The sequence below is a fragment of the Misgurnus anguillicaudatus genome, chromosome 15, assembly GCF_027580225.2.
Source record: "Misgurnus anguillicaudatus chromosome 15, ASM2758022v2, whole genome shotgun sequence".
In the NCBI taxonomy this organism is placed as follows: Eukaryota; Metazoa; Chordata; class Actinopteri; order Cypriniformes; family Cobitidae; genus Misgurnus; species Misgurnus anguillicaudatus.
Genome location: NC_073351.2, coordinates 13,422,597 through 13,434,712, shown reverse-complemented (window position 1 = coordinate 13,434,712; position 12,116 = coordinate 13,422,597). Strand labels below are relative to the sequence as shown.

The window sequence follows — 12,116 nt, the reverse complement described above, 5'->3', positions numbered from 1 at the left end:
ATATGCCACATCTGACAGCCTCACAAGAATTTGTACATATTTTACAGTTGGCTAATTTAGTTGGCTAAGTTAATTGTGCAAAAACTTGCAATTATCATAAAAAAACAATATCGAAACCCTAACCCCAACACCACAAGGGTCAAGACAAATCGTACAAAAGTGTATAAATGTGGTCGTACAAATTAAAACGAATTAGCCATCTCATAAAATACGTACAAATTGCCACGAGATAGCATTGCATCAGAAGGGCCCAACAACGCTCTTCAGCCGTGACTTATTGACGACACAGCACTTCGTGCCTCATTGTTTACATATTACATTAAGAGTTTTTATACGTATGATTGATTGAATGGGTTAAGAATAAGATACACCAGTGTCTGCAAAAATTCAATAATTCTTTTTACAATGTAAGTATCCCCCCTCGCCACAGAGTCCATATCTGCATGTCCCCTGGTCTGCACAGATTGTGGGCTTTGTTTGGGCTCTGGGCTCTAATCTTTCATCCACAGCAAGTTCTCTGTCTCATCCCTTCCAGCCATGTACCATCAGCTTCAGATCTTTTCACAGAGCTTCTGTATCTTTCTTCTCACTTTCATGTAATTTATGAGGACCACAGTCTTCAGACAAAGTGTATACTGTACAAGACCACTCGCCCTGCACATACATACTCATGGATTTTGTTTATAGATTATTGAATTTCTATTTGATGAATGTTTTCATTCGTGACTCAGCCCATATGTTCTTCTTCCAAGAATGATGGTTCTGCAAATTTTAACCAGAAAATCATTTGCAGTTTTTGTTTAGTGTATCACTTTGCTTGAGTCCTCTTTATTTATAGACTGAGCAGACTGTGAAAGACTGCATTTCCTTATTTATATTGTACATTTTATAGAATTTATGTACGATACACTGCAGTATATATTTTAAAATTTGTTTGTTGTGCTATGCAATAAATGTTAAAACTGGGGACACCGAGTAGGCCTATATAGTATTGAATGTTTTTTTTAAAAAGAGAAAGAAAGACCAGCATGTCTCATCGTCTGTGAAATATCCATGTATACAAATCCATATTGATTGTATAAATATGTACATTCTGACACGCTGTAGACAGTATGTTTTCATATAAATATATGCAGAACAGAGTACATGACACAAGTAGGCTACCAATTGATTTCCTGTTAGCTTGCATATTATTACCCATTTAAAAAAATGACTAGCTACAGTATGTCTTTCCTGACAAAATTATACATTTGCAATGTTTCTTGGTTGTGGTTAAGGTTAGTTGATATTCGGTTACGTGCAGAACAATCCTTTATTTAAGGTGCACTGGAGCTACAGTAGTACCTGCTCACAGAGCATAAATTAACAATTTCATATCTAACCTTTCAAAAAGTATGTGTGAGAAAAGAACAGCATACGGAAACAAAGAGAAAGAGTGAGAGAAAGCTCATGGGCTTTCAGCTGAATTTATATTCTTGCACATATTATTATGATATACCTCTGTACTGTATGTACTTTTCTATTAAAAGGAAAGGCTGAATATCATCACTAATCTTCTAGAAAAGCATTTGTAAGTTTCTATTATTGCAGCGGTTCCCAAACTGTGGGTGGGTGCCCCTTGAGGGGCACGAGATGGTGCCAGGGGGGCCCCAGTTTTATGACATTTTATAAAATACATTAATTTATCATTTTAAAAAAATCAGAAAAATCTAGCTTCAGACCAATATCACTACATTGTATAATTTAATATGTATTGCTCTAATTATTTATTTTTCTATTGTATATAATAGCCATAATTGATTTAGCTTTATGTGCAATTACAACCACCTTAAAAAATAAAAAACAGTATTCAGATATTTGAGTATTTATGTTTTATTTATTTAAATAGCCTGCATATAATATTATTCTGTGAAAATGATTTGTGAGCTCCATCTAAATTGCAAATAAACTCTCAGCATGAAGTAGTCTTTAAAATACTGCACCACTGTAAACGGAGCTGACCTCTCATTACAGCTGACCATTTACTCTTGCAGTTTTTGTAGAAAGCGTTGTTATTTTTGAAGTCTGCATGCCTTAGAAAATACCCTGTTGAGAAAGTGTATCCACCGTCCGGTTCATGCTCGCTTTGTAACACAGTTCTTCGGGCTGGCTTTAAAAGGGAGTCTTACAGTATGTATGTGGTTTAAACCTGCAGTCTTACAGTATGTGTGTCGTCTAAACCTGCACACAAAACTCAAACGTGACAAAGACAAGTCCAGAGCTTCACCACTGGAAAAAAAGTTGAACTCAGGTCAACAAAATTATTACATGCACTGCAAATAATCTTTTTCTTAATCTGGATTGTGTTTTTTTTTCAAGTCAAAAATATTAAAACCATGATACAAAAATGCTCAGTAGCCAAACACAATCTCAAGGCAATACGTAATTACTTTACGAAGTGAATAATTTGTATCAATTTGTACAATCTCTTTTGTTGTTTCACCCCGTTATGTTGGGGTTAGGGGTGGGGTCGTATGTTTCTGTAGGAATCCAATTGTACGAATCAATACAAAATTGCCGCCACGTAAAATTGCTATGCATGGTAACGCAGCAGCAACATAACTAATAAATGTTGTTGATTCAAGTAATCAGTAGGATAAACAAAAATAAATGTAAATTAAAATATATTCTTCTTCCAAGAATGATTTATCTTGTTTCAAAGACGTTTATATATTTTTATTGCAGAACAAAGACAATCATACTGACTGAGAAAATGACTATTTGCAGCGTAGGCATGTTTCATAGAGACAACATAGATGTGCAACATTTCTAAACCCAGATCATCTGCCTCTCACATGTCACCAGTATTTTACTACAGTACTTACTGCAGGCTAACATGCTGTAAGTCGGCCGCTGCAGTGGTTGTGCTTTTATCTGGTGCATTTTCTGTTTTTGGCTCAAATTCTGCAAGCCATATCACATGCAATAATGTACCTCATTATGAGTTATGGGAATTGATCTTTACAATACCAGTACAGCGAAAACATACAATAGAGAATAGATTAATGAAACAAACACTGTAGCCCAAAACTGTGGCCTTCATTGTGGTTAAACACACTAGCATTAGCTTAACTTTGATATTGTCTCCATACAGTATTCCTCCCAAGAGTCTTTGCATTGGATTACTATTAAAGCTGATTTGCTATGGTTAGATTAAGGGGTATAACCTTACAGTATGTATGCCGCGACAAAGCCCTTGCGGGATGATTGAAATGCATATGGCTACTCTTTTGTCATTGAGGTACAGGGTGTTTACTGATGAAAAATTGCACGGTTAACTTTAAAAAGCTAAAATAGATTATGCATGTACTTCAATGAGTGTGTGGGCATCAATAATACAGTATGTTCAGTATAAATATCCTCTCTTATCTGTTTGTGCGTCTAACCTTAATCTACACATCAGCTTGGCTCTCTAGAGAATTTTGGGATTGTATTGCATGGCTATTGCAAGTAAATCTCTCCATGCGAAGGAAAAATAAGCTGACAAATTACTACGCAGTCTCTGAGTCTGTTCAGGGAAGGTTTTCCCTCACGGATCCTCTTCCAGACGGTTGGCAGAGCCATTGTTCGTCTCTCTACCATTCTCTCCATCCTTCTCCCTCTCGTCTGCAATGGATGGGGGGTCTTGGACGGAGAAGGGGTCCGGCGTGTGATGCCTGAGGTCAGGGCTGAGAAGCGGGAGGTGGGGAAGGAGCGGGCTCTCTTTAAATTTAGCAGCCAGTTCCTTAGCGCTACAGGTTGGTGTGTTGGTCTCGTATATGTCATGAAAGTTGTTGTAGTCAACTTCGTAGAAGCCCTTTTCCAGAGAAAGCACCGGGGTGAAGCGGTAGCCCCACAGAACTTCAGAATCCAAGTATGAACTTCGTGCCTGACAGGTCATGCCTAGATGGTGCAGGAAAATATGGGCGCACGCACAAATGTACATGTACAAGTGTGCATCCACAGACAGGTATGTACACACACAGACACACAAAGGGGATGAAGGAGAGAAAAACAAACAAAGAAAAAAACATTATTTATGACACCCAGAGAAAGTTCAAGTGAGATGATAAATTGACTTTTTATATTTGACTTTTAGTAAGATTTGCGCAATATCTACTGTAGTATCAGAATTTCACAAACCTACTCTCTGAACCCTGCTTCTATTATAGACATACAGCAAGTCTAACCCAGTTACATAACGAGCTCAGAAGGTCAGTAACATGATGATGTGATACACATTTTTTTCTTTTTATTAAGATTTGCAGATAAAACCAGAAAAATATTATATAATAATAATAATTGCCATAGTATAATTAATACAGATTTATACATGTAAATTAAAATGAGAATTTAATTAATATAAAGATTTGGGCAAATTCTGACCACAGTACACATCCATAGACATTACTGTGGTATTAACACTTGTAAGAATGTAAGAAAAATTTGAGGTCAGTGAGAAGAAATTCAGTTGTCATTAAGAAAATTCAGTAGTCAGTGAGAAAATTCAGTAGTCAGTAAATCCAGTATTCAGTAAGAAAATTCAGTAGTCAGTGAGACAATTCAAAAGTCAGTAATAAAATTCAGTAGTCAGTGAGACAATTCAAAAGTCAGTAATACAATTCAGTAGTCAGTGAGAAAATTCAGTAGTCAGTAATAAAATTCAGTAGTCAGTGAGAAAATTTTAGTAGTCAGTGAGAAAATTCACTAGTCAGTAAGAAAAGTCACTATTTAGTGAGAAAATTTAGTAGTCATTGAGAAAATTTAGTAGTCAGTGAGAAAATTCAGAAGTCATTAAATTCAATAGTCAGTAAGAAAATTCAGAAAACAGTAAATTTGGTAGTCAGTAAGAAAATTCAGAAATCAGTGAGAAAATTCAGTACTCAGTAAATCCAGTAGTCAGTAAGAAAATTCAGTAGTCAGTGAGACAATTCAGAAGTTAGTAAAAAATTCAGTAGTCGGTGAGAAAATTCAGTAGTCAGTAAGAAAATTCAGTAGTCAGTGAGAAAATTCAGTAGTCAGTAATAAAATTCAGTAGTCAGTGAGCAAATTCACTAGTCAGTAAGAAAAGTCACTAGTTAGTGAGAAAATTTAGTAGTAATTGAGAAAATTTAGTAGTCAGTGAGAAAATTCAGAAGTCATTAAATTCAAAAGTCAGTAAGAAAATTCAGAAAACAGTAAATTCGGTAGTCAGTAAGAAAATTCAGAATTCAGTGAGAAAATTCAGTAGTCAGTAAATTCAGTAATCAGTAAGAAAATTCAGTAGTCAGTAAATCCAGTAGTCAGTAAGAAAATTCAGTAGTCAGTGAGACAATTCAGAAGTTAGTAAAGAAATTCAGTAGTCAGTGAGAAAATTCAGAAGTCATTAAATTCAAAAGTCAGTAAGAAAATTCAGAAAACAGTAAATTCGGTAGTCAGTAAGAAAATTCAGAATTTAGTGAGAGAATTCAGTAGTCAGTAAGACAATTCAGTAGTCAGTGAGACAATTCAGAAGTCAGTAATAAAATTCAGTAGTCAGTGAGAAAATTCAGTAGTCAGTAATAAAATTCAGCAGTCAGTGAGAAAATTTAGTAGTCATTGAGAAAATTTAGTAGTCAGTGAGAAAATTCATTAGTCAGTAAATTCAGTAATCAGTAAGAAAATTCAGAAGTCAGTAAACTCAGTAGTCAGTAAGAAAATTCAAAAGTCAGTGAGAAAATTCAGTAGTCAGTAAGAAAATTTAGAAGTTAGTATATTCAGTAGTCAGTAAGAAATTCAAAAGTCAGTGAGAAAATTCAGTAGTCAGTAAGAAAATTTAGAAGTTAGTATATTCAGTAGTCAGTAAGAAATTCAAAAGTCAGTGAGAAAATTCAGTAGTCAGTAAGAAAGTTTAGAAGTCAGTATATTTAGTAGTCAGTAAGAAAATTCAGAAGACAGTAAGTAAGAAAATTCACAAGTCAGTGAGAAAATTCCGTAGGCCTAGTCAGTGAGGAAATTCAGAAGTCAGTGAGGAAATTCAGTAGTCAGTTTACTGTTCTCAGACTCATATCCAATGATCTTGTACCAGACGTAAAGTTTGCTGGTAAGGCTGGATGTTTTAAATATCTGCATCTGAATGCGTCTACGTGATTTATTTGTTTGCTGCACTTTTTCATAGCTGTTTGAACACAGCTTGATACAGATTTGTTGCCCCATGACTCCAAGTTGTGGTGTAAACTGAGTTAATGTTCTGTGGACTGCCCACTTTCACATCCGCCAGCTTTGTTTTTCATACTTAGCAGACAGCAACATCAAGATCATTATCTTTTCACATGACCAAATTATCTACTGTACAACCTCTAAAACTGCAAGAGGATAACAAGAATCATCCCACATTTGTATGCATGTACACAACACAATCTTATGACTAAACTGGCACAATGATTTAAAATGTAGCATGAAGTCAATTCAACCTATTAAGGTTTGACTTTTGATAAGTTGACAATTTATAAAAACAAGTTGAAATTGTTTAACTTAATTTGTTAAGTAAAAGTAACAAAAGTATATATTGTTTTGACATCAATGCTACATTTTTTTACAGTACATGCACTGATGTTTCAACAAAACATAAGAATAATACTACAATGAAACCAAATAATATAATGATTATATGTGCAATAAGTAATATAATGTTTAATTTGGTTTGCTACTTGATGTTTGATGTCAAATCTGGGCCCGCAAAGCAGTGCCATGTGGGAACCTCAGTCATTATGGCTCAAACTATAATTACAGCTCTCGCATACAAGCCACTTGTGTAATCTACACTGCAACACTTATGGAAACTAAAATGAACCGAATGCTCTGACAGTCTTTTAACTCCCCTGGTTTGTTTCACAAGTTTAGGAGCAGCTCGAGTGTGTGCACTGTAAAAAAAACCCTGCACTTAAATTTTAAGTATATTCAACTTTTATTTTTATCTTGAGTAGTGATTAGTTGCTGTAACTTATGTAATAAAGTTGAATTATCTTATCTTCACTACACTGTAAAAAATATATATTGTTATGTTACTTTAAATTAACAAATTAAGTTCAACTTGTTTTATATGATATGTTAACTTCATGCTGCATTTTTTACTGTGCAATGTATGGGAGCCAGATGGAGCGCATTTAACGTTGTATTCATCTGTGTGTGTGTGTGTGTGTGAGATGAAGTATGTTGATCTCAATAACTTGCCAATGCTTTTTGAATCTATAAATAAGGGTATAGCACCTCAAGGCCAAAGGTTTCATGGTTTATTTGTGGACAACAAAAGTAACACACTTAGGCTGCTGACACATATGAGAACTGTTATTCTGGGCTGTTTGATAAGAAGTGCCATTAGGAGAACTGGTGCACATAATTGTCTGTTTATCTATCTATAGACATAAATATTTGTGGGGAAGTAAGCAAACATCAACATTAACGTGTTTAATATTTAGATTCATTGCACATGACATAAAGAGCAATATGGGGCAATTTCCTGGACAGGGTTTAGATTAATCCAGGACTAGCCCTTAGTTATATTAGGACATTTAGGTAGTTTTTACAAACATACCTTACAAAAACAATACTTGTGTGCATCTTGAGAAAAAACAGTGGCACTGGTATATGTTAAGATATTACCAAACAATCACTTATATAATGGTTCATAAAGACAATTGACAGTCGCAGCCTTTAGAGGACGCCAGAACTCTCCACAGGGTTGTGTAAGATTTAAAATGAAAACCTAGTGCTAATGTTAAAATTTAAACCGGCCCAGCACACATCAATAACCTTCAAACTGCCTCCTCAGTTCCTCCTTTAAACCTCACACCTACTCATAAAACCAGCCTTTAATAATCTATATTAGTGATAGAACATTAATTCAATGCAAGTTCTTATCTGTGGGTTTGCGACTCATTATAAGCAAAATGAATGGGAAGTTAATGGGCATTTCATATAAAAAACACTGATACTTATCTTACTGCCATCGGTAATACTTGGTAGACGCTGCTGGTTATGAGCACTCAATGGTCTGTTGGGTTTCTAGTATTCATCAAGTTGATGGGAAGAGAAGCATTCAAACTTTGACAGGCTATTATTCTCTATGGAACTAAAGATGGAGCATTATGATCACCAGCTCCAGTTGATTTATTTATGTGTGAATTTTTGTTAGACTTTTTATGTGACCTGCTTTAAACTTCTGTTTTAAAGTAAAACAATGTCAAAACTGAGTATGCATTAGTGGCAACAACATTTGACTTCCGCATAGAATCAATAACAACAGAATCCCTCTCTACTGATAACAAGTAAAATAAATAAAGTAAATTACCTTCAAATCATAGCTTAAGCGTATCAACTACTACACCGAGCTAACGTTACTGTGTAAAATTAATGTATACAAACGTTAGCTACAGATCATTCAATTATTGTCTGGCTGCAAAACCAGTGGTGATCCTTGCTTGCTGTCTACCCTTGTCTTTAGGAAACTGAAATATGTTTATTTTCGACAATGTATTTCTTCCACAGTTCAGTTTAGTCGCTAGCCAGACCGATAAACCAACAGGCTGTGTCCAAAATAGCCTCCTATACTCCTAAGTGCATTATTTGAGGGACAATCCATTTCTAGTGGTGTCCAAAATCATATTGGACATTATTAGGTGGTATTCAACACAATAATGAGTGTATAAACGATGTCACAGCTACAGTAGCTGCTACTCGTCCACTGAGGCTTGCACCGAATGAATTTGCATCTCGGCAGAAGATGGCCCCACACCAAGTATCCGAATTCAATCATTTGAGTGAACTATATTAGCGAACCAATGTAAGGAAAAGTTAATGAGGGTATAGAGTGCTATTTCGGACACAGCCACACATACCAGAAGTTAACTTCGGGCCAGGCGTGTAACTGTGGCAATGCATCCGATGAAACCGTCTAAATACTGTTACCTTTACAGAACATGCAGTATTTAGTTGCAATCTATCCCATACAGCAAAAAATATATTTCTCTGGCCAAAAATATATTTTAAATATATGCTAAAACATTTTGTAAAATGTTATGCTCAATTGAATATATTTTTGAATTTGGAAATATATTTATATATATATTATATCAACATATATTTTAAAATGTATTTCAAGGGCAAGCAAATATATTTCTAATTATACACCCCATATTGAAAAATTTATTTTTGCTCTAATATATTTAAAATATATGCAAAACACAAGTAGATTTTATTTAGTATATTTTTTTTAACTTTTTAAAATGGTTATGTTTACAGTTTCGTAAAATAATTTTTCTTCCAATGACACGTGAATATATTTCCTTGGATTTAAATATATGGAGAGCTAAATACACAGTGTTTCCCACAGGATTTTAGGAGACTTTTGGCGGTGATGATGTCACACGCTAATTAGCATATATGTGACGTTATCATGTGTTTGTGTTTGATGTTGGCACCTGAAATATGTTTTACTTCTACTCCTTGATCCGTCACATTATATTGCATTTTAACACAACTAAATGCTATTTTTACATATTATCAGTACTCATAAAATGAAATAGGTACTAAACATGACCCAGTAACATCTCGGGCCCTATTTTAACGATCTAAGCGCACAGTCTAAAGCACACAGCGCAACGTCTAAATGGGCGTGTCCGAATCCACTTTTGCTAATTTAACGACGGGAAAAATGGTTTGTGCGCCGAGCGCATGGTCGAAAAAGGTAGGTCCTATTGTAATGGGAGTATTTTGGGCGTAATGTGCAGTAAACCAATGAGAGTCACAGCTCTCATCCCCTTTAAAAGCAAGTTGCGCTGGCGCTATGTCTATCCCTATTTAGATGACGGACTTTGTAAACTCAAAAACTAATCCGTGAGATGCATTTGTTTAAAGCAAAGCATTTATTTACTTATCAGGCTGCAGGTGAAGCAGCTCTTTGCGCCTTCTAACGTCTCATAATTAGTTCTTATTTATGTCCAAGAAACTCAATAATAATCTTTTACATTCAATCCTTTAATCTTTCATATTTAAAAGCATTTTTGTGCTGCTGCGGATTTATGTACTTTGTGATTAGCAAACCCGCGTTGTCCTCCCGTTTATACTGTAGGCGCATATTATGCGCTCTTTAAATAACATATTGCGCCATTGACTTTAGACTTTAGACCAGGTTTTTGTTGGTCAATGGCGTTGTCTATTTTAGTTGCCTCAAAATAGCAACGCGCCAACAATGCGCCTGAACACACCTCGTTTTCAGACCAGAACGCCCATGGGCGCAAAAGGGGGCACAAATGCATTTGCTATTTAAACAATGCTGCGCTAAACGTGAAAATTAGGGTGGAAACTAGCGAAAGACACTTGCGTTGCGCATTGCGCTGCATTGCGCCGGGTGTAAGATAGAGCCCCTCATGTTTTATTCAACTGCTGCTAAAATTCTGATTTATAAACACGACATTGTTCGACAAAATCACCATACATTTACATTAAAGCCTTACTACTGTTGCTCTTCTCATCAATGTCTTGTTATAAGCCCTTTTTTATTTTAAATGTGAGTTTTATTGTCACGTATAGTGCAGACAATTCGGTGCAAATTTGGAAATATGAGAGAATACACAAAGTTACTACAAAACTCATGCACAGGCATACCGCATCATAGAGAGGGAGAGAACGAGTGTGTGTGTGAGAAACACTAATGCTGACCTTTCATCAAGTCATGATAAACTCGATCACCCGTCTTCTCTGTCAGTAAAATCTTTGACTGTTGACGTTTATGCGAAAAAGAAAGCATATGGAGGAACTGACATTGAAAACCCTGCCACCTTTTCACTGTTAATGAGAGAGAGGCGCGTGCGCTGCAAGCAACTAGAGAAAGGGAGGGGGCACGCTGGGCGCTTGCAACAATAAATTAACGTTTTTAAACGGTAAAATATAAATGTAAATGGGAATCATGATAAATCTATTCGTGGTGGCCAGTGTTGATTCCATGACGGTCGCCACGAGTAATCAATGTATGGGAAACACTGATATATTTTTAAGGCTTTAATATTTATTTTTAAAATATATTTAAGAAATTGCCACTATATATATTGTAAATATATATGAAATATATAATATAGGCTATGTACAGTAAATATATATGTAACATATTCCAAAATATATTTCAGCAAATATATTTTTTGGCCATTTTTTGTATATTTTGAAATATATTAAAAAATATATTGTAATATATATATATATATATATATATATATATATATATATATATATATATATATATATATATATATATATATATATATATATATATATATATATATATATATTTGCCATATGGGAAGACAGATTCTTAATAAAAATGCAATCTTGTACTTAGGCAAGGACACTTTCACATTTTATCTGCGTTGATTTAAGGGAAACATCTAAAACACTCTGTGGATTAGAGAAGTTTTGCTGCTACCAATACTTAGAAAAAAACAATGAAAAAATAGATAGCTGGATTAACTAGCTGGTAAACTAGCTGGATTACTGCTGCATCATCAAATCATTTGAACTGAAAACGGATTGGATTCATTTAATAGGCCAACATTAAATAAAAAACTATATCTTGTACAGATTTCCAATTAAATTCTTGGCAAGCATTTAAACATTTTCCCCAGAGGAAAATGTTAGATAATGCAGCGAACATTAAACATAAAAAATGCTGGGTTATTTTCAACCCAGCGTTGCACCAGAAGGGACGAATGGCAGCTCACCGGGTTGTGGAACAGAGCCAACGAGTTCAACGATTTCATTACATACTGTGTAGTGCCATTATACTGTTTTTAGGGAAAAGCTGTTGTTGGTAATCGCTGCATTCAAGTTCAAATTGCACAAATGGAAATTGCTCCTGTTACAACAAGCATATTATGCAAGACACATCTAAAAGGTCGTGTTTGTGCCCGAGGGGGCGGGGATGAGCTGGGACTGCATGGGGCTGTGATTTGTGATGCACCGTTATGCACGAGTTATATAACTCAGGGTATTGATGCCTGGCTCACGGGCTGTTAGTTAACGTACAGTACAGCTAGATCATCTCATAATCTGACCATCACTGAAGTCTCATCACGTTCACACAAGTTGCT

The 12,116-nt window shown here is 35.1% G+C and overlaps 1 protein-coding gene across 7 annotated transcripts in view; it reads right to left on the bottom strand.

Annotated features, from left to right (window-relative positions):
• Positions 1-2,893: 2,893 nt before the first annotated feature.
• Positions 2,894-12,116, bottom strand: part of kcnj5 (potassium inwardly rectifying channel subfamily J member 5) — an 88,918-nt gene continuing 79,695 nt past the window's right edge. For all 7 annotated transcript variants that reach the window (XM_055174403.2, XM_055174400.2, XM_055174401.2 and 4 more), the window contains one exon: positions 2,894-3,921. In XM_055174403.2, coding sequence (XP_055030378.1) covers positions 3,569-3,921 — 353 coding nt within the window. In that variant the 3' untranslated portion in view covers positions 2,894-3,568. The remainder of the gene's footprint in view (positions 3,922-12,116) is intronic.